This window comes from Salmo salar, chromosome 21, assembly GCF_965601325.2.
Source record: "Salmo salar chromosome 21, fSalSal1, whole genome shotgun sequence".
Taxonomy (NCBI): Eukaryota; Metazoa; Chordata; class Actinopteri; order Salmoniformes; family Salmonidae; genus Salmo; species Salmo salar.
In genome coordinates, this window is record NC_138311.1 from 10,380,260 (window position 1) to 10,403,102 (window position 22,843).

At 42.8% G+C, this 22,843-nt stretch overlaps 1 protein-coding gene across 1 annotated transcript; it reads left to right on the forward strand.

Annotated features, from left to right (window-relative positions):
• Positions 1-2,373: 2,373 nt before the first annotated feature.
• LOC106581692 (serine/threonine-protein kinase 17B) lies at positions 2,374-22,818 on the forward strand. The gene is made up of 7 exons (XM_045704418.2): positions 2,374-3,060; positions 17,551-17,763; positions 18,712-18,850; positions 19,131-19,257; positions 19,379-19,427; positions 19,588-19,767; positions 19,920-22,818. The coding sequence occupies exons 1-7, from the start codon at positions 2,942-2,944 to the stop codon at positions 20,167-20,169; spliced, it is 1,077 nt and encodes a 358-aa protein (XP_045560374.1). The 5' UTR covers positions 2,374-2,941; the 3' UTR covers positions 20,170-22,818.
• Positions 22,819-22,843: the final 25 nt, after the last annotated feature.

The window sequence follows — 22,843 nt, forward strand, 5'->3', positions numbered from 1 at the left end:
AGGAGGAGATGCACTGCAGTACTTAATGCAGCTGGTGGCCACACCAGATACTGACTGTTACTTTTGATTTTGACCCCCCCCCCTTTGTTCAGGGACACATTATTCCATTTATGTTAGTCACATGTCTGTGGAACTTGTTCAGTTTATGTCTCAGTTGTTGAATCTTATGTTCATACAAATATTTACACATGTTAAGTTGAGGACAGTGAGAGGACGTTACATCTTACCTCAATTGCCTTGACTAACCGGTGCCCCCGCACATTGACTCTGTACTGGTACCCCCTGTATATAGCCTCGCTGCTGTTATTTTACTGCTGCTCTAATTATTTGTTACTTTTATTTTTTACTTGACACATATTTTTCTTAACTGCATTGTTTGTTTTTCCCCACCTAAAATTGTTTTTATTGTTACATTTTTTTATCCTGTTTCTCCCCTATCCAATTGGTAGTTAGTCTTGTCTCATCGCTGCAACTCCCGTATGGACTCGGGAGAGGCGAAGGTCGAGAGCCGTGCGTCCTCTGAAACACAACCCAACCCCCAACAGAGGGTGCTGCTGCAATTCGCAGTCACCCCACCTCGATTAGAGGGATTTATATACACTCAGACTCAGGGGGAATCAGCGTGTGTCCTCCGGGAGGAAATCGCAATGCTATAGAACAGTCAGCTGCTCTTGGAACACCTGACATTTCTAGGTTTCAGAATAAACACATTGAAGAGCGTTCTGATTCCCACGCAGACTGTTCCTAGGTTTAACCCTAGATTCGGTATCATTCAAAGCTCGCCTTTCAGTGGAACGTATAAGAACATTCCAGAATTGCCTAGCACTGTTTCACACAGGGTACCTGGTCTCTTTCAAAACATGCTGAGGCTGCTAGGTTTGATGGCATCAGCTTTAGTAGTCATCGCATTAGGACGCTTGAATATGAGAGGGTTTCAATGCTGGGTCTGAGCCCAATACGTCACAAACATCAGTGTACAAATCTCAATAGGTTGCACTGCACTCCTGGAGACACCCGACATTTCTGTAACAGGGTGTCCAGATGGGCACTGTTTTATCCAGAAAAGTAGTCAAGATTGACTAATCTCTCTCGGGTTGGGGTGCGACCCTACTCGCCTGAGTAGCCTCGTTTCACTGCCAAAAATAAAATTAAACCAATGCAAATAGTCTGGGTAGCTATTTCATTAGATGTTCAGGAGTCTTTTGGCTTGGGGATAGAAACTGTTAAGAAGTCTTTTGGAACTCGACTTGGCGCTCCGGTAACACTTGCCTTGTGGTCATAAGAGATGGTGGCAGAAACATTATGTACAAAATAAGTTACAAATAACACGAAAAAACACACACAATAGCACAATTTGTTATGGGACTGTAAAACGGCAGCCATCTCTTCTGGCGCCATTAAGTATTCCAGCGAGTTGGGAAACTAAAAACTGTAATATTTTATGTTTCACCGAGTCGTGGCTGAACGACGAGATGAATAACAAACAGCTGGCGGGTTTTACGCTTTTGCGACTGGATAGAACAGCCGCTCTGGTAAGACGAGGGGTGGGCGGTCTATGTGTATTTGTAAACAACAGCTGGTGCACGAAATTTTAAGGAAGTCTCTAGGTTTTGCTGGGCTTTGCCTCATACATTTGCAAAGTTTTACTTTTTTTCGGTGTCACCACAACAACCCTGGCACATACTGTTTTATGTGTAGAATCTTCTGAGGGTCAAGGCCCATTTGTGTGTTATATCGCACATGGCAGTCGTCGTCAGGATAAGCTTGTCTGGCAATACAGGAGTTAGTATATCCCATAAGTTAAATACCGAAACAAATACTCAAAAGTTAACTTTAGGTGACAACCGTAACCCCGGTTCTCTGATAGTATGAGTGAGGTATTTCACCAGACCACCCTCCTTGCATGAGTGAGGAAGAGCTGTTGCTAATTTTGAATGAGTCAGATGCTGTGTGGGACCTTTTTATAGGGTAGGAAGGACACCCTTCCCCGACGCACACATCTCGACGTCCAGCCAATCATGGCTGGTATAGTGTAATAAAGGCTTCTGACAAATACGCTGGGGGCATAGGCCACAAGTAAAATACCTCTCATACTATAGAGAACCCGGGTTACGGTCGTAACCTAAAGTGTTTTACTTAGAAATATAACCACCAGAGGGCATCATCGGTCACAGGGTCACGTCGATGATGCCGTCTCTTTGACAACCTTCAAAAAAGTGTGTTAATACCTAACAAATTATTTAAGTGAACACCCAGTCAAGTTAGAAGTATAAATTAAGTTACTACTGATGCATGGGTTAAAATATCATTTATTTTATTATGAAAATTGAGATGTAGTTGAAAAGACGTAGACACGTCGCGCCTGCGCAGAACGAGGCGACAAAATGTCAAAACCGTCCGAACGAGATTAGCCGCAATCTAAGTTTGAAGACGTGTTGCTCACATCAACGGGAGGAAGGATTTTAGCCAGATGATAGCTAGGCACAAAACTCGCTTATTAATAAACACAGTCAATAGGGAAAGTTTAAGCAAGTTTGTCAATCAACCCGATAGTTAGTTAGCTGTCTATTAAAGAAAAGTAAAAGGGAGCTAGTACGGTTGTTTAGATGGATGGATAGCTAGCTAGCGAACGTTAGCCGTTGTTCTTCGTGACCTGTCTTTCAAGTAACTAACCAGCTGTTCTACTACTAGCAAGTTATTATCTACAGCTAAAGCATCTCGAACTAGCTAGCTATTAGCTAGTAACTTAGTTAACGTTACTATGTAGCTATCCAGCTAATAGTTATAACGTTAGCTAACTAAATAACTTTAAGCTAACTACTATACCTGGTTTAGCACTGGCTAAACACATTAGCTACTAGCTGGCTAGATAGTCTACGGCCTTGATTCGGCTTGACAGGTGCAAATTTATTGCCACAGTGAAGTCCGGCTGACAACAACGATGTCTCGCAGGCGGATTGACAGCCGCAATGGACCGACTGGGCTACTTGGAGAAATTCAAACCCTTATCAATACGGAACCGATGGACAGTGTTTATGACATCACTGGCGAGTTGGGCAGGTGAGCCAATGTGACAATGTCCCCTTTTCAAACTTTCTCATTCCATCAACCTCTTCTCTCAGATCGTGTTATGACTCCAATGCATTCCATTGGCCTTTTGCATCCTAGAGAGCAAACGTTAGTGAGCTAACGTACTCACAACCTATCGAGGATGGATAACATATTTAGCTATAACAAATGTATCCCTCTTTATCAAATCTAACTGTATTTATTACATGCTTTGTAAACAACAGGTGTAGTATACTAACAGTGAAATGCTTACTTCCGGGCCCTTCCCAACAATGCATGGGGGGGGGAGAATAATAGGAAAATAATAAAACAAGGAATAAATACACAATGATTATACAAGGGGTAGCAGTACCAAGTCCATGTGCAGGGGTACGAGGTAATTGAGGTATGTATGTGTGTGTGTATGTATGTGTGTATATTTTGCTCCAGAGTGGTGCTGCATCTCAGGGCATGAGGTGTCACTACAAACACCCTGGTTCGTATCCAGGCTGTATTACAACCGGCGGTGATTGGGAGTCCCATAGGGCGGCGCAAAATTGGCCCAGCGTCGTCTGGGTTTGGCTGGTGTAGGCCGTCATTGTAAATAAGAATTTGTTCTTAACTGACTTGCCTAGTTAAATAAAGGTTAAATATAAAAATATACTGTAAGTAGGTATAAAGTGACTAGGCGACAGGATAGATAATGAACAGTAACAGCAGCATATGTGATGAGTCAAAAGAGTTGGTGCAAAAAGGGGCAATGCAGATAGTCTGGGTAACTATTGGTTAGCTATTTAGCAGTCTTATGGCTTGAGGGTAGAAGCTGGTCAGGGTCCTGTTGGTTCCAGACTTGGCTCATCGCTACTGCTTGCTGTGTGGTAGCAGATAGAACAGTCTATGACTTGGGTGGCCGGAGTCTTCTAACAATTTATAGGGCCTTCCTCTGACACCGCCTGGTATAGAGGTCATGGATGGCAGGGAGCACGGCCCCAGTGATGCCAAGAAGTTGCTGTACCAAGCAGTGATGCAGCCAGTCAAGATGCTCTCAATGGTGCAGCTGTGTACTTTTTTAATGTGGAACCTTGATGCTTATCACACTGTAAATGCAATTGTAGTAGATTTGTGGGTAAAGGATTTTCTCCCAATATAATTTGTTATCAAATTTCAGGAAAATCCAAACGTTACATTTTTTGTTCCATATTCAAACAGGATGACCTCAGTCCTTTTGTAAGTAGATAGCCTAACCTTTGTGACCTATCCTCACAAAGAGATGTGACTATAAGCGCTGTACGTGTGCCTGTCCCAAACCTAACATGTGTTGCCTACCATAAAGGACCCATTACTAGGTACACCCTAGCCCAAGAATGTATACTTAAGGAGTGAATGTGGTCCGACCGTTACTCCTTATGTTCCAAAGACCTTGTGTTATTTTCAGAGGTAGACTGTCTCTGGAAGACAAAACAGCCAAATACTCCAAAACATGAATTGATTATTAGTTGCGATACAGTTCTAGAAACATAAAGCCCTTTACTTTCATATCACATCAAAATATTTCACAAATGCAAAATATACACTTACTGTACACTGTTTTAGCCGGCTTCATCACAGTTGCAGCCAACAGTATTTTTCAGTGACAACACATTTCTGGCGGCTTTCTTCTGTTACACAGGGGTGTTCGAAGCATGCTAGATAGGTCATTAGTACAGGTGGCCTCCTTTGTCTTCCAGTGAACACCCGCCAAATGCAGTTAGATTTTGTCATTGGTGGGTAAGAATGCCTATTTCACCCAGCCACGTTGGCGGGTGGTCACACTGAGCATTTGGATATGCAAAAATTCAATCCAAAGCCCACATGTAGATGGTCGAATTGAGAAAGGCTACCAAAGTATGACTACTGTCGTGTTTCTTGGCCAGTTATATCGTTTTGTTCACACGCTAGGTAGTTTGAGTTTGGTGCAACTGTCTGCTGCTAAGATGCTATCAAAGATTTTTTTCTTCACAGACAAGACAGTGCTCAGTTACCGTGGTAACGACCATCCCTTAAATGGGCAGCTGACATTTTTAAAGGTACATTGACCATGGATCACTCCGAAAACTTTTATTCATGAACTTTTAGCCGTTTCTTATCAGTAACACTGAAATACTTTAATTGTTCTCTTTTGATTTATTTGTATGCTTCTACATTTCTATTTAGGAATACATCATGTACTCCTTGTAAACAAATATCAGCATAGAGATCTGAACTTCTCTACTCTTTCCATGACAGATGGACCAGGTGAATTCAGGTAAAAGCTATGATCCCTTATTGATGTCACTTGTTAAATCCACTTCAATCAGTGTAGAGATGAAGGGGAGGAGACATGTTAAAATAAGGATTTTCAACCCTTGAGACAATTAAACATGGATTGTGTATGTGTGCCATTCAATGGGTGAATGGGCAAGACAAACTATTTCAGTGCCTTTTAAACGGGGTATGGTAGTAGGTGTCAGGCACACCGGTCTGTGTCAAGAACTGCAACGCTGCTGGGTTTTTCATGCTCAACAGTTTCCTGTGTGTATCAAGAAAGGTCCACCACCCGAAGGACAACTGGGCTGCGTTGGAGTCAACACGGGCCAGCATCCTTGTTGAACGCTTACGGGTCCATGCCCAACCAATTGAGGCTGTTCTTAGGGGAAAAAAGGGGAGGGGGCTGCAACTTTATATTAGTAAGGTGTTCCTAATGTTCGGTATACTCAATGTATTTTAATAAAAAAGGATTTTGTGGCAGGGCAGGCACTTTGTAGAACGTGTTTCATTTGTTTTTACTATTCTATCTAAATTAATGTTGTCACGATACCAACATTTTAATAATGATATGATACCAGGCGACGATCACTATACTGAGTAGCCTAGCGCCCTGTTTGCCCACCCGCTTGTTCCCATTTTCTAAACATTATGCGTATGTGCTACACAAAAAACTGATATTCACACTTCTACTCAATACAACAAATATTTAATTGAACCTCACACTGTTCACTGTATAATAGAATACTGCATAGGAAAAATAGCGTAATTAAATTGTTGCCAGCAGCAGAGTTAGTCACCAACGCTCTGGATAACATGAACACAGCCTAACCAGCTCTGCTAGGGTGAGTAAAATGGTCAGAGTGGGGTGTTCTCTCATTATGTGTCTGGAAGTAGCTAGCCAATGTTGGCCAGTTAGCTTGGGTGCTTGACTGCAGTTGTGAGGTCAGAACGTTCGGATCAACCCGACTCATCGGCCAGAGCGTCCGGTGTGCTCTCTGAACGCGAAACGTTCTGAATTTACGAATGGACAATCTGACAGCACAGTTGCAGTCACCAACGCTCTGAATAACATAACAGCTAACCAGCTCTGCTAGGGCGAGTAATGTTCAGTGAGCTGTTGTCTCTCACTTGGATGTCTGGAAGTAGCTAGCAAGTTAGCTTGGGTGCTTGACTGCTGCTGTTAGTACATTCGGATGAACCCTTAAAGAGATGGGTGGGGCTAAAGCTTAAGAGGGTGTGAACGATGTTGAATGGGTGTAGACAAAGGGCGCTCCAATAGTAGTTCAAAAAGTTCAAAGACCATTTTCTCAAAAGTGAGTTTACAAGTTTATCACTATCAACGCAGAATTAGTTTCCCATTGTTCCTCAACTGTAGTGTATGATATACAATTTTGTAGCTGAGTCTCTACTTTTATCCAATGTAAAAAAACGCAATATCAAATTTTGCTACGTAAGCCGGTCGTTCACATATAAGGTCCCACAGTTGACTGTGCATGTCAGAGCGAAAACCAAGCCATGAGGTCGAAGGAATTCACCGTAGAGCTCCAAGACAGGATTGTGTCGGCACAGATGTGGGGAAGGGTACCAAAAAATGTCTGAAGCATTGAAGGTCCCCAAGAACAGAATGGCCTCCGTCATTCTTAAATGGAAGAAATTTCGGAACCGCTAAGACTTCCTAGAGCTGGCCGCCTGGCCAAACTAAGCAATCGGGGGAGAAGGGCCTTGGTCAGGGAGGTGACCAAGAACCTGATGGTCACTGCCAGAGCTCCAGAGTTCCTATGTGGCGATGGGAGAACCTTCCAGTAGGACAACCAGCACTTCACCAATCAGGCCTTTATGGTAGAGTGGCCAGACAGAAGCCACTCAGTAAAAGGCACATGACAGCCCGCTTGGAGTTTGCCAAAAGGCACCTAAAGGACTCTCTGACCATGAGAAACAATCATCTCTGGTCTGATGAAACCAAGATTGAACTCTTTGGCCTGAATGCCAAGCTTCACGTCTGGAGGAAACCTGGCACCATCCCTACGGTGAAGCATGGTGGTTGCAGCATCATGCTGTGGGCATGTTTTTCAGCGGCAGGGACTGGGAGACAAGTCAGGATTGAGAGGAAAGATGAACGGGGCAAAGTACAGTGAGATCCTTGATGAAAACCTGCTCCAGAGCGCTCAGGACCTCAAACTGGGGTGACGGTTTACCTTCCAACAGGACAACGACCCTAAGCACACAGCCAAGACAACGCAGGAGTGGCTTCGGGACAAGTCCTTGAATGGCCCAGCCAGAGCCCGGACTTGAACCTGATTGAACATATCTGAAAATAGCAGTACTGTGACGCTCCCCATCCAACCTGACAGAGCTTGAGATCATCTGCAGAGAAGAATGGGAGATACTCCCCAAAGACAGGTGTGCCAAGCTTGTAGAGTCATACTCAAGAAGACTCTTGGCTGTAATCGCTGCCAAAGGTGCTTCAACAAGATATTGAGTAAAGGGTCTGAATGCTTATGTAAATGTGATATTTCAGTTTTGATTTTTAATACATTTGCTAAAATGTTAACTGTTTATGCTTTATCATTATGGTGTATTGTCAATTAATCAGGCTGTAACGTAACAATGTGGAAAAAGTCAAGGGGTCTGAATACTTTCTGAATAAATTGTACATGTCATTGTGTCTGTAAGGAGAAAATACTTCATGATACCTTCTACTCTTCAGTTAAGACATACACACCACTCTCTCTCCCACAAACATACACACACTGATACCAAATTTAAAAAAAAATCTGCACCAAACAGAATGTAAGGAGCCACATAAAGATTTTTTTATACAGTTAGGCCTATTTGAATCCTACATTTGAAGCACATCTCATGAGTAGCAGACCCTTTTCCTTTCATCCTGTGCCAATCAAATTTGCTTAGACCTACTGTCAAGTCACCAGGTTATTTTTTGACTAGGCCGAATTTTTTTAAATATTTTTTTAATTTTTTGTAATATTTAGTATTTTTTTTAATTTTTTTTTATATTTTAATATTTTTGTTTATTTTTTTTTTGTCACTTTTATTTATCTAGGTAAGTCAGTTAAGAAAAAAATCTTATTTCCAATGACGGCCTAGGAACAGTGGGTTAACTGTTAACAGAACAACAGATTTTTACCTTGTCAGCTCTGGGATTCGATCTTGCAACCTTTCGGTTACTAGTCCAACACTCTAACCACTAGGCTACCTGCCCCCCTAATAATTGGCAGGCCTGGATTAGTTTAAAACCGCCCGTGTCATGGTTTGTGAAAACCGTGGCTGAACAAAAATACATTACGGGGATTACTGAAAGATTCAACGGGATGGAGGACTTCAGTCGCTGTTCAAATCTTCATTTTCTTAGGTTTCCCTTAATGCTGTGGAACAACGGGAATGGAAGAATTCCTGGAAAAGGTAATACCACAACTACTGGGCCAGGAGAACTTAACACGGGCTCCCACAATGAACGAGCACGTTCAACAGGTGGCCCGAGAGGGGACACGATCAGCAAACCAAGGGGCATCATCGCCAAGTTCCTTAACTATAGGAACAAAGATAAAGTTCTGACTGGCCATCAAAGCCAAAAAGTCAGGAGTCAGACCTTTTGATGTATGGGGCCATCGGATCTATATCAACACCAACATGAGCAGAGCCCTCTACATGAAACAGAGAATATGAATCCATAAAGAAAAAGCTATGGGGAAAAATGAGTCCTGTTTTCTCTGGTGTACCCCACACAACTATGGGTCAAATGGCAGGGAAGAGACATCACACTGAAATAAGCAAAAATATATCAGGTTCCTGGATATAGAGAATGGTAGACATAGCAATGAATGAACTGTATAGACTAGGACAGCTTTTTAACAGACTATGTACGACAGATGGGGTACTGGACTAAGCCTACTGAAATGAGGTGAAAGATGGACTATTACACCCCACCACATCAAAGATACAAAAGAAAGGTATGTGTTGTAAATCCCTTCACAGGCCTATTGAAAAGACAATCACAGCACCACTCAGGCAATCTGTCTAAATGAAGAACATTTAGTGACTATTGGCTATGCAGCCTAAATGACAACCCATTAATTGGTATGCTATAGCCATAATCTATTTGTTTAAGTAATGAACTGACAAGGGAATAGGACATGGTTGCTATGATCTGGACAACAACAAAAAAAAATGCTCCCCAGCCTATAGGCTACACTACATGGCCAAAAGTATGTGGATTCGTCTATTTCGGCTACACCCGTTGCTGACAGGTGTATAAAATCAAGCACACTGCCATGCAATCTCCATAGACAAACATGCGTAGTAGAAGGGCCCATACTGAAGATTTCAGTGACTCAACGTGACACCATAGGATGCCACCTTTTCAACAAGTCAGTTTGTACAATTTCTGCCCTGCTAGAGCTGCCATACAAGGAAATACTTCTGGGAACTTTGAATTGTCAAGAGGTGTAAAACAAGGTTGCCCTATCTCACCATACCTATTATGGCCATTCAATTGTTCGCTTTAAAAATCAGATCTAATGATAACATTAAGGGGCAAAAAAATAAGGGATTAGAGACAAGTATCAATGTACGCCGATGCTTAAAGTTTTCTCTCGAGTTAAACCTTGAAGGGCCTCATTGAGGACTTGGATAATTTCTCGAGTTTCTCTGGACTAAAACCTGACTATGATAAGTGTATGTATATTACAGAATGGCCACTAAAAGATCAACTTTAAATTGTCATGTGGTCTCCCGATTTTAAATGGGCGGATGGTGAAGTCGATATGTTTGGTGTACATATCCCAGAAAAGTTCAGCCATCTTGCAACTTTGATCGAATATACTGAACAAAAATATAAACTCATGCAACAATTTCAACAATTCTACTGAGGTTATAAGAAAAGCGGTCAATTGAATTAAATAAATTAGGCCCAAATCTATGGATTTCACATGAATGGGCAGGGGCACAGCCAGGCCCAGCCAATTAGAATACGTTTTTTCTCACAAAAGGGCTTTATTACAGAGACAAGTACTCCTCAGTTTCATCAGCTGTCTGGGTGGCTGGTCTCGGATGATCCCGCAGGTGAAGAAGCTGGATGTGGAGGTCCTGGGCTGGTGTGGTTACACGTGGTCTGCGGTTGTGAGGCCGGTTGGATGTACTGCCAAATTCTCTAAATCGACATTTGGAGGCGCCTTATGGTAGATAATGTAATGTTAATTTATCTGGGAACAGCTCTGGTTGACATTCCTGCAGTCAGCATGCCAATTGCACCATCCCTCAACTTGAAACATTGGTGGCGTTGTGTGACAACTGCACACCTATGTTAACTCATCACGGCTCTGCCACAAAATAAATTAAATAATTAGTCTAAGTAAATGTCTATTCCAATTTTATCTGCCACCCATTGAAAAACCATAAATGGCTTAATGATTAGTATAAATAAAAAATGTATCCATGTCTTAAAGTAAAAATATTTGTCAGCAATACCGTATAAGGTTTTTGATGTCCCAATACCTTGGCATCGGGTCTGAACTGACATATGAAATAATTCACACATCAATCTGTTCTTTTCCATTTAAGCTATTATATAAAATACTTAATACAAAAAGAGTGCTCAATATATGGGGCATTGAACAGTCAGCCTTGAGCAGACTGCCACGAGGAAACAAAATCAATAGAACATATTTTATGGTACTGTCCATCGGTGGCTCGCTTTTGAAGGCAAGTCTAGGAATGGTTGTTATATCAGGATTCAGATGGACCTGCAAACTGTATTGTTAGGGGTTCTGAAAAACCACAATCGGTCAATGGGAAATATCATTATACTCTTGGGTAAAGTATTTATTTTTAGGGTATATTTGTAGAAATAGTACAAATAGTTAGGTTCAGGACTCTTTTATGACATAGTTAAATGTATTGCAAAAGAAAATAGCAAAATTGCATTATACTGGGAAAGATGGGTTAATCGGTGGGTTGGAGTTAAGATCAGAATGACTGGTGGATTGGCTGCTGTGGGTTAAAATCCAGCAATTGGAGAAAAGGAATGTATGATTATTTAATTACAGGTAACGTAGATGTGAGTGACATAATAGCTGTAAGTAGAAGTATTGTAGTCCGAAGTGAGCGTCTATGAATAGCCTAGGGTACATCCCATCCCTGGTGTCTCATCTTGCTAGTGCAATGCAGGACGAAGGAAGCAAGCTCAGCCACAGAGAAAGAGGAAATAGACTAACTGTCTACTTCCTGTGTGTGTGTGTGTGTGTGTGTGTACAGGGTGGCAATTTGAGTTTTCCCTAGATTGTGAAATTGTCAATTCAATGTTAATTTACAGTACAAACTAGGTTTGGGCAGTGTCCAGATTTTCATATTGTTATACCGTCCTTCTCTCATCCCGGGATTTACGGTATTACCATTTTAGTACACAAGGGGGTGGCCAAAAAACACAAAGCCCATTGGGCATCTATTACCAGAATGCTAACAAAATGAATAGAGAATTTCCATAAAGGCTGACATTGTGCGAATGAACAAAATTTTGACACATGCTTGTGTGAAGGAAGAATAGTACTGGCTCTGGAACAGCATGTGTACCTGCTCTGCTCAGAGAAGAGTGGAGAGGAGCAGACAGGCCGAGAACAGAGAGGATAAAAACGCAAGGAAATCAAGCAGTGGCAGCTGTACAGAACTCATTTTCAAACACGGCAGAAAGCGAACACTACATGATTCCCTGTCACCTTATTAATTCCGCCACTTGCTTAGATAACGCAACCAGTCATTTTTACTTGCTAGTTAATGCAGAATTCTGTATTTTTGACGCAGGAGAAAACAGATCTAAAATGCCTCTGTATCAACCTTAATTTTGTGCTTTAGTTGCACTTCACTCGGATGAGAATTCACAAACAGGCATTCTATCAGTAGACAGCGCTTTTCTACATTAAAATGAAAGATTAACTTAAAGAAACCTTTGAATAAGTAGGTGTGTCCAAACTTTGGACTGGTACTGTACATAATTGTTGCTGCTACAGTCTAATGACCAAAAAGAGGTTCTGGGTATCAGAAAAGCTATTACTCACCTCGAACTGGACGAAGATTTTTTTTTTTTCTATAATGAGTCCGACGTGAAGGATATACTCTTTCTCCAAGACCAAGCCAAAATCCCTATCATTCACGTGAAGAAAAGACAGAGGTACACGTGGTGGCGATCGGAGTGCCTTGTGAGAATTCGTCAGCAAGTGGGTAACCCGCCTCAACCATTTTGTTCTATTGGCCAATGTGCCAATAGATGAGCTCCGTTCGAGACTATCCTACCAACGGGGCATTAACTAATATGTTATGTTTCACCGAGTCGTGGCTGAACGACGACATGGATAATATACAGTCGGCGGGACAGAAATTCTACGTCTGGTAAGATGAGTGGTGGTGTGTGTCTATTTGTCAATAACAGCTGGTGCGCGATATCTAATATTAAGGAAGTCTCGAGGTATTGCTCACCTGAAGTAGAGTACCTCATGATAGGGTGGTCTACAGCTTATCTACCAGGATAGTTTTCATCTATATTTTTCATAGCCGTCTATTTACCACTACATACCGATGCGGGCACTAAGACCTCACTCAATGAGCTGTTTAATGCCATAAGCAAACAAGAAAATGCTCATCCATAAGCGGTGCTCCTAGTGGCCGGGGACTTTAATGCAGTCAAACTTAAATCTGTTTGACCAGAATGTCACGTGCAACCAGAGGGAAAAAAAACTCATTGTTCCCACAGTGACCACACACAGAGACACATATAAATCTCGCCCTCCATTTGGCAAATCTGACCATAAGTCTATCCTCCTGATTCCTACTTGCAAGCAAAAACTAAAGCAATGAAGTACCAGTGACTCGCTCAAAACAGAAGATGTCAGATGATGCGGATGCTATGCTACAGGACTGTTTTGCTAGCACAGACTGGAATATGTTCCGGAATTCATCCAATGGCATTGAGGGGTATACCACATCAGTCACTGGCTTCATCAATAAGTGCATTGAGGACATCGTTCCCACAGTGACCGTATGTACATATCCCAACCAGAAGCCATGGTTTATAGGCAACATCCGCATGGAGCTAAAGGCTAGAGCTATCCCCTCAGACGAACCATCAAACAGGCAAAACGTCAATACAGGACTAAGATTGAATCCTACTAGAACTGCTCTGACGCTCGTCGGATGTGGCAGGGCTGAAAAATTATTATGGAATGCAAAGGGAAACCCAGACGCTAGCTGCCCAGTGACGCGAGCCTACCAGATGGGCTAGATGCTTTTTATGCTTGTTTCGAGGCAAGCAACACTGAAGCATGCATGAGAGCACCAGTTGTTCCAGACGACTGTGTGATCACGCTCGCCGTGGCCAATGTGAGTAAGATCAAACAGGTCAACATTCACTAGACTGTGGGGCCAAACCGATTACCAGGATGTGTACTTAAAGCATGCGCGGACCAACAGGCAAGTGACTTAACTGACATTTTCAACCTCCCTGACTGAGTCTGTAATAGCTACATGTTTCAAGGAGACCACCATAGTCCCTGTGCCCAAGAAAGCGAACGTAACCTGAGCTAAATGACTACAGCCCCGTAGCACTCATGTTGGTAGCCATGACTTGCTTTGAAAGGCTGGTCATGGCTCACCAACACCATCATCCCGGAAACCCTAGACCCACTCCAATTCACGTACTGCCCCAACAGATCCACTGATGACGCAATCTGTCGCACTCCACACTGCCCTAACCCACCTGGACAAAAGGAACACCTATGTGAGAATGCTGTTCATTGACTACAGCTCAGCGTTCAATACCATAGTGCCCACAAAGCTCATCACTAAGCTAAAGACCCTTGGACTAAACACTTCCCTCCGCAACTGGATCCTGGACTTCGTGACGGGCCGTCCCCAGGTGGTAAGGGTAAGCAACAATACATCTGCCGCGCTGATCCTCAATACGGGAGCCTCGGGTGAGTGCTTAGTCCCCTCCTGTACTCCCTGTTCACCCATGACTGCATCGCCAGGCACGACTCCAACACCATCATGACGTTTGCTGATGACACAACAGTAGTTGGCCTGATCACCGACAATGATGAGACAGCCTATAGCAGGCCTGGGAAACTCCAGTCCTCAGGGGCCTGATTGGGGTCACTCTTTTGCCCCAGCTAACACACCTGACTCCAATAATCACCTAATCATGATCTTCAGTTAACAATGCAATTAGTTTAAATCAGGTGTGTTTGCTAGGGATGGGGGAAAAGTGTGATACCAATCAGGCCCCGAGGACTGGAATTGCCCAGGCCTGGCCTATAAGGAGGTCAGCAGCGACGACAACAACCTCTCCATCAACCTGAACAAGACAAAGTAGCTGAACGTGGACTACAGGAAAAGGAGGGCCGAACATGCCCCCATTCACATTATCGGTGCTATAGTGGAGCAGGTTGAGAGCTTTAAGTTCCTTGGTGTCCACACCAAGAAAGTTGTGAAGAGGGCATGCCAATGCCTTTTCCCCCTCAGAAGACTGAAAATATTTGGCATGGGTCACCAGATCCTCAAAAGGTTTTACAGCCGCACCATCGAAAGCATCCTGTCCGGTTGCATCACCGCCTGGTATGGCAACTTCTCTGCCTCTGACCGTAAGGCGCTACAGAGAGCAGTGCGTACAGCCCAGTACATCACTGGGGCCAAGCATCACTGGGGCCAAGCTTCCTGACACCACCTATATACTAGGTGGTGTCAGGAAGGCTTCAAATTGTCAGACTCCAGTCATTGCCTCTGCTACCGCACGGCAAGCTGTACCGGAGCACCAAGTCTAGGTCCAAAGGGTTCCTTTAATAGCTTCGACCCCCCCCAAGCCATAAGACTGCTCAACAATTAATCAAATTGCCACCCGAACTATCTAAATTGACCCCCCCCCCCCTTAGTTTAGTTTATTTAGCAAATATTTTATGAACTACTTCTTGAACTGGTTAAGGGGCTTTTAAGTAAGCATTTAAGGTCTACACCGGATTGTATTCGGCACATGTGACAAATAAAATTTGATTTGATGCATCGTTTTTGCAAAAGAATACCTTGCTTTTTCATTGTAATGTTAATTTACTTGTGTGGCTGCCAGCCAAATAGCATTGCACTTCTGTTGTCATCTGATGAAAATTAAGCTATTTTCTACGAAACGTCTTTTCTGTGAAGGAAAACTACAGTTGACTTTCAATATAAAACGCCACCTCTGTCCTTACACACCTGCTCTCACTTTCTCGCCTTGTGCAAATTACAAACAAACGTGTGACTGGTTCAACTGTTCTGGGGAAACTACATTAAGTTTCATAATGTGACAAGGTGAAATGAAGAACGCAAACTGTTTATCTCCTAATGTATTGCACAAGTTGACTGCAGGTATTTAAAAAGTTCCTACAAATATAAACATTTATTGCTCAACTTAAGAAATAGTTTCAACGGTATTGGAAAAAACATCCTGTGGCTATTTCAGAATATTCCGGTATACGGTATACCGCCCAAGTCTAGTACAAACACTCAAACTGCATGAAACACCAGTGTGGCAACTGAGTGGAGAACACGTCTGCCTTTTGAGTGTGCTTGGCAGAGTTTGAAGGACAGATGTTGACTGCGGTATGTCCACACACAGATGTGTAGGCATAAAAGGTCTGTTTGCGAACCTACTGTCAGTTCACTTTCTTTCAGTCCACCATACAAGGTAGGCTACAGCTGATAAGGCTCCCTCCCTCCCTGTCATGAACTGTCGGCATTCGTGTAGGCCTATGCCACAGTTTCCAATCAGATTGGGACTGTAAGTTCTCAGTTCTCACACATCAATGCAGTTCTGGTGTCAACATTTAGGGATATGCATAGCATGGGGTGTACTTTGAGTTGCCTTTTTAGATAGCCTAAGCTTAAACTCTTGGGCTGTGTAAAATTCTAATGATTGCATAGAGTTAATTTCTGCAACTTTGTAGGCCTAATGCATTACAATCAAGTAAAGAAATAAAGAACTCATAGGGTGGGGTGATGACTAGGCTAACCATTACCACCAGGGCCTAAAATGTACTTTTTGGTCCACCAGTCACTGTGGCAGGTAGATTGGAAAATCTACCAGCCACTCAGATTTCTTTACCAGCTCAAATATGATTTTTTTTTAAGCAGGAATTACACCAAAACACAAAAAGGCAGATGAGCATGCTTTATAATGTTTCTAAAACAATACATGTATTACTAGTAATAAGTAATGTGGTATATTGTTTAATTTCATTTTTTGTGACCTGAGTCTTTTAACCAAACTATCACAGATGAGACCATTTTCACCTGCCCCTTTAAGCATGGGAGATTAAGTAGTAATGCAACTTGAGTCATGTTGTGCCTGTGAGATTGAGTCTGGCTAGTACTGTAGCATTGTCTTTTCCCTAGCAGTTGAAACGCAAACATTGAGAAACAACCTAACTTGTGAACAAAACAATGTAAAGAGCCAAGAAACACAAGGGCAATGTCTCACTTCAGTAGACTTTTGTTTCAAGTAAATTAGACAAACTTTTATTAGTCTAATTTGCGCAGCGCTTCCAAAAATGAATCTTTCACTTAGCTCTTCATGTGCACACATCCCCCAGCCAGGCAGTGTTGCAACGCAAGGTGCTATAGTCTATATAGGATTCGACTATTTGAGCAATTAATTTAACAACTATGAAACAAATACTTTGAAAACAGCTACTGCAGTAGTTATTTCACTGTAAATGCTAATGTGGCGGATGAAATTGATTTTGGCATTGGCGGGTAAGATGTCTATCGGCATGTGGCAGGTGTTCATTTTAGATCCTGATTACCACAACGTGTTATAGTAGGGTGTGGGTATGGAGTGGCCTCATTTTAACCCTTTTCACACTACTAAGCCAAGCTATAGGCTTACTGAGCTGGCCGGGTTATGCATTCACCTAGTTGCTGTAACGTGCTTGACAAGACTGTGAAAAAAATGTCAAAGCCGGTACGGTTTGGTTGGCAGTGCACTGTGGTTGTCCTACTATAGTTGAATGCACTGCCTATAAGTCACTCTGGAGAAATAATAATATATGCAGACATACTTATCCAAAGCGAAATGTAATGTTTGTCTAATATTGTAACAAAGTTGTCTCCTTCAGCGTAGACTAAAATGACCCAGATAGTGTGTGATGAATGACTCAGCCCTCCCTTCATCCTCGGTGCCAGGGGGAAATTTGCGGTGGTAAGGCGGTGCGTGGAGAGGTCCACAGGGAAGGTGTTTGCCGCCAAGTTCCTGCGGAAGCGGCGGCGGGGCCGAGACTGCCGGGCCGAGGTGGTGCACGAGATGGGTGTGCTGGAGGCGGCCCGCAACAACCCTCGCGTGGTTAACCTGCACGCTGCCTATGAGACAGACCACGACATCATCCTGCTGCTGGAATAGTGAGTTATGGCCAACTTCTAGATTGCACTCAATGCGATCAGTAACAATTTTAAAGGTTTGTTGTTCACACATCCACCCCATACTGCCATCAGCTTCCTCCATTACATCTGTCAAGTCCTTAACTCATCTTGCAAATCCGCTACTTATGCATGTTTACTTTTTTTTATGTAAACCTATCTTTGTACAGTACAGAGGATATTTAAAGTTTCTCATAACTGAGACAGTATGTGTGATTATGCCTTGGAACTTCATTGGAATCAGTACTCCTTTACACTGAATCCAACAAAACAGAAACTAGAATGCAGATGGGCTGCAATCCACATTCTGTGCTTAAAGGGATACTTATGGATTTTGCCAATGAGGCCCGTTATCTACCTCCCCAGAGTCCGATGAACTCGTTGATACTATTATTTCTCTGCGTGCAGTTTGAAGAAAGTTGCTAACTAGCGCAAGGACTGGAAGTCTATGGGTATCTACTAACAGATAACCATAGACTTGCATGCTAACAGTTTCCCATAGACTTCCAGTCATTGCGCTAACGTTAGTTAGCATTGGCTCGCAAAACTACCTCTAAATTCCTTAATACCGGAGACAGACATAAAAATGGTATCTACAAGTTCATCTGACACTGGGGAAGTAGATAAAGGGAAACTCCACCCTTAGCACTCGTGTGTATTCTGAGAGTCAATAGACATGTTTCCACCCTCCCTGTTTGTTTCATTGAGTTTTGAGGAAAGCCTTTCTAATCCTGCCCTGAAAGCAAAGTGCCTTTAGAACTGAAAGGGGAAGGCTATTCCATTGGAAATACCCAATTATCTGTTGCCTGACCTGAAATTATATGAAACAAGCTTATACACTCAGCTGAGTCAAAACCACCTAGGTTTTATGGATGCAAACATGCAACAAAGTTTTATGATAGTTTGTGTTACTCTCTCTCTGTGTGACAGTGCGGCGGGGGGTGAGATCTTTGACCACTGTGACTGTGATGAGCTGCTCCCAGAGGGCCAAATCACACGGCTGATCAGACAGACGCTGGAGGGCGTCCACCTCCTCCACCAAACCAGCGTGGTGCACCTGGACCTCAAGGTCTATCCCTCCACACCTCTTAATATATATACACACACACAGTATATAAGCAGAAGTGCACTGTGCACATACAAACATATGTACATACACCTCTCAACCCTATTTGCTCTCTTATTCATCTTTACATCACCACTTGCATATCTTTGCTGTAAACACAATCTCATGCAGGAAGGATTGTGAATGACTGGACCTGCTGTATTATGACAGCTTTATTATGACTCTGCACAACTTTAAGTCACCCTTTTGGACTACTCACCCAATCCCTCCCTCTTTCTTTCAGCCCCAGAACATCCTACTAACCAGCCTGGCTCCGCTGGGGGACATAAAGATTGTGGACTTTGGCCTCGCACGCAAACTGGGCATGGTCGGAGAGCTCCGAGAGATCTTGGGCACGCCTGAGTACGTGGGTAAGGCAACGTCCATGTAACATGCCTCCAACGTTCCTTCAACCAGCTGCAATTAAGTCTGACATTCTACAATAACAATGTTCTGATGTAATCATATGGCCTCTCCCTTTTCTCACCTTAGCTCCAGAGATCCTGAACTATGAGCCTATCACAACGGCAACTGACTTGTGGTGAGTCATCAATATTAACACAAACTCTTATGACTGGATTTATGTCCGTGCCTGCCTAAGGCACTTGTGTGAAGTATGTATGTTTGCAGGTCAACACGTGTGCACCCTCTGAAACATTTGTACTAACTGTATTCTGTGTGTGTGTGTATGTATTCTTCAGGAGTGTGGGAGTGATCGCCTACATGCTGGTGACGGGCGAGTCTCCGTTTGCAGGGGATGACAAGCAGGAGACGTACCTGAACGTGTCCCAGGTCAACGTGGACTATAGCCAAGAGGCCTTCTCCAGGGTGTCGGAGCTCGCTGTCGACTTCATCCGCAAGCTGCTGGTCAAAACTCCAGAGTAAGTGGGACTATCACCAGCCAGTAAAGGTTCAGGGAATTCTAATGGTTAAATTACTGCTACTGACAGGAAGCATTGGAGCAAATGCTTTTGTGCTTTTCATTTCTAATAATTGGTTTTGACCTTGGTCTGTCTTCACCCTCTCCACACAGGGACCGGCCCAGTGCAGCCGACTGCATGACCCACCCCTGGCTGTGGCAGCAGCATCAATACCCAAGTACCGAGCCTGTCATGCCACGAACCCCCCGTGAGAGGAGCAGCGGTACCAAGTGGGCTGCCCCAGCCGAGGACCCAGAGGACAAGGAGAACTTCACCTTGGACTCACCCCACACCCAGGCCAAGAAGTTTCGCTTTGAGGAGGAGACACCTGCCGCCACCAACGGTGGAGATGGGGACTTCTGAGGGGGAAAGAGCGACGCAAGCGCACCCCTCCCACAAGCTCCTATTTTGCTTTTATTGGTTTTATGCAGCAAGGAACCTGCCGGCAAGTGTCGCCTACCCAAGAGCGCTTCTGTTCTGTTCTACTGCTCGCCAGTATCCAAGAGCGCCCAGCCAAACCAAAGATGGCCAGCTTCCTTTGTGATCTAACGTCAATTCGTCACTGTTTCTGTGTAGTTTGTTTCTAAATAATGCATTGATTTAAGATAAGTATTCTATTTTATTGTGAGCTGATTTGCTCCTTTCTAGTGTGTTTTTGTTTTGTCAGGTATATTTTGTCCCTGAATTTAAAGAATATGAGGCCAGATATAGCTCAAGGGAAATCTATGCAATACTGTTTTGCCACAAGTAACTTTTAAAGGAGACATTTAAATAGTCAACAAATTATTACTTGACCATTTTTGCCAGAAGGCCAGTAAGTGGTCGTAAAAGTGTTCTTAGATGCCCCAAAGTGTTCTTAGTATTTTGTGCTAAAATCATTCGACAGAACACTGAACTGTGCAGATATGGGCTCAATCAGTCTATTTGAGGAAGTGAAAGTAAAGTACATCCTCACACTATGTCCTTGTTTGCCTGACCCAAGCTGTACATTACCTCCCTACTCTCAAACAAGCTTCAGGCCATGGCTTACGCACATTATATTCTGTGACATTGTGACATTCCCTTATCTTGCTCTCCAGCACGCCACATCTGAAAGCACAGTATGATGTCATCTTAGACAGGTTGTCTATGCACAGTACTCAGCCCTGGCCTGCATAATAATGTAAGCCAACAAGTCACACTGGTGTCTGTCTATAACATTTACAGTTTACTGTTAACCCCAACTCTTCCTCTGATTTACAATTCCACAGTAATAGAGATTTAAGAGGGTTCTGTAAAAAGGTGACTCATGGACAGTAAACACCACACCCATGCTTACTCAAATGTCTTTCTTCAAATGTTGTCAGTTCCTCTTGAGTCATTTGCTTAGGGGAACTGTGACTGAAGCATTTAACTATTTATCATCTGGGTATTTCATTTGCTTATTTAACTGGAAAAAGTTGTTTTGAATTACATGTTTTTTTTGTGTAACTTGAACACAATGTATTTCCTGATATTCACTGAAGTAATTTAATCTGCATTCCTTTAATCGGTATTAAAAAGCTACTGTGTTTTTTTTTTTATGGCTAGGAAGCCTTAAACTTAAGGGGGGTGGGGTAGATTTGGGAATCATAACAGATTGTCTGTGTATGAAGGTGAGTTTATTTAGTCTTATCCCTCTGTTCATTCCATTTCCTCATCTCAGGGCAAATTACCTTTCACTTTGGTTGTAACTACCGTGTGCCTCTTTATATACGTTTTATATTCTAACCTGATTCTCAATATGTTTATATAATGGGATGGTGTTTTGTTTATATTTAGATGTACATATGGGTGTGTGTGCTTTATTTAACTGGATTCAGATGGGTTTATTAAGAAGATACGGGTTGTATGGGATATAGTATTGATGGCACCTCTTAACAAAAAGCTGTTTTGGTAACAGAGGTGACATGAAATTGAAATATGCTTTGGTTGCGAAGGGGTGAATGTGGGATTTGCATGAAGGGTTTGAAAAAGTGATTAGAGATGGATTTAAAAGAGAAAAGATGGTTATGAGGAAAGGGTATGACATTGAGATGGTTAGAGGATGAGAAAACATTGATTACGGAAGTGATGTAAGTGAAGGTTACGGAGTCAACGGTAGAAAAGGTGGACAAACTTTTTGGTAATGCAGTCAATAAACAGGAGAAAGGTTTCGACAGATATTTGTACAGTTTTACCAGCAGAGCACTTCCATGTAGAAAATGGAAGTGCTCTGTTGCTGAGCATGCATTCCCCATCTGTTTGTGAAGTTATGAAAGAATGACCCACCCTGAAGAATTTACGTGAAGCCTAACTGCCAGCAGACCTCAGCTGAACATGTCACTTTGTTCAAGGAGGTGCAAAGACTACATATCCTTGTTGTGGTCCTCAAGGTTTCCCAGAGATGTCACCGGCCTGGCACACACAATAGCCTTTGTCTTCGAGAGGGCTGTCTCCAGTCACGGCCATGCTCTCACTGTATGCTGTCATCCTAAAGGAGAACTGGAACACCAATACGTCATTAGTCAGTGGTTCAGTAGTCAGTACCATCCTCCGTTCAAAGACAGACACTTAAATGAAAACCAGACGCTCGAGGTACTGCTGACACCAATCGGTACAAAGTGGACTTGTACAACTTGATTATATTTGCTGATTTCATTTTGTATGGCTGTCTGAATTTACTTTTACATACAGATGCTAGTCATGTGACCTGTGTGTTCTCTGGGGACAAAGGTGACCAGTTTGCACTCTTCACATTCCTGTGGTGAGATCTTCTCCCACTTTACCAGGGTAATACTGAAGGAAATATCTGAGTCAAACTCATACCAGTTAGAAGCACCAGCAATAACCTTCAGACAGATGTTTATTTCACATTTGATAGATTTGTAGGTATATTCCATTTGTTTTTAGAATGGATAATATTAAATCCCCATTTGTATCTTCTGATCAACATCAATCTAATATTTAGGTGTTATCAGCAAACAAGAATGCTCATTAAAGATGATAAACCTACATGGAGTCTGGTCTTTTTACACTG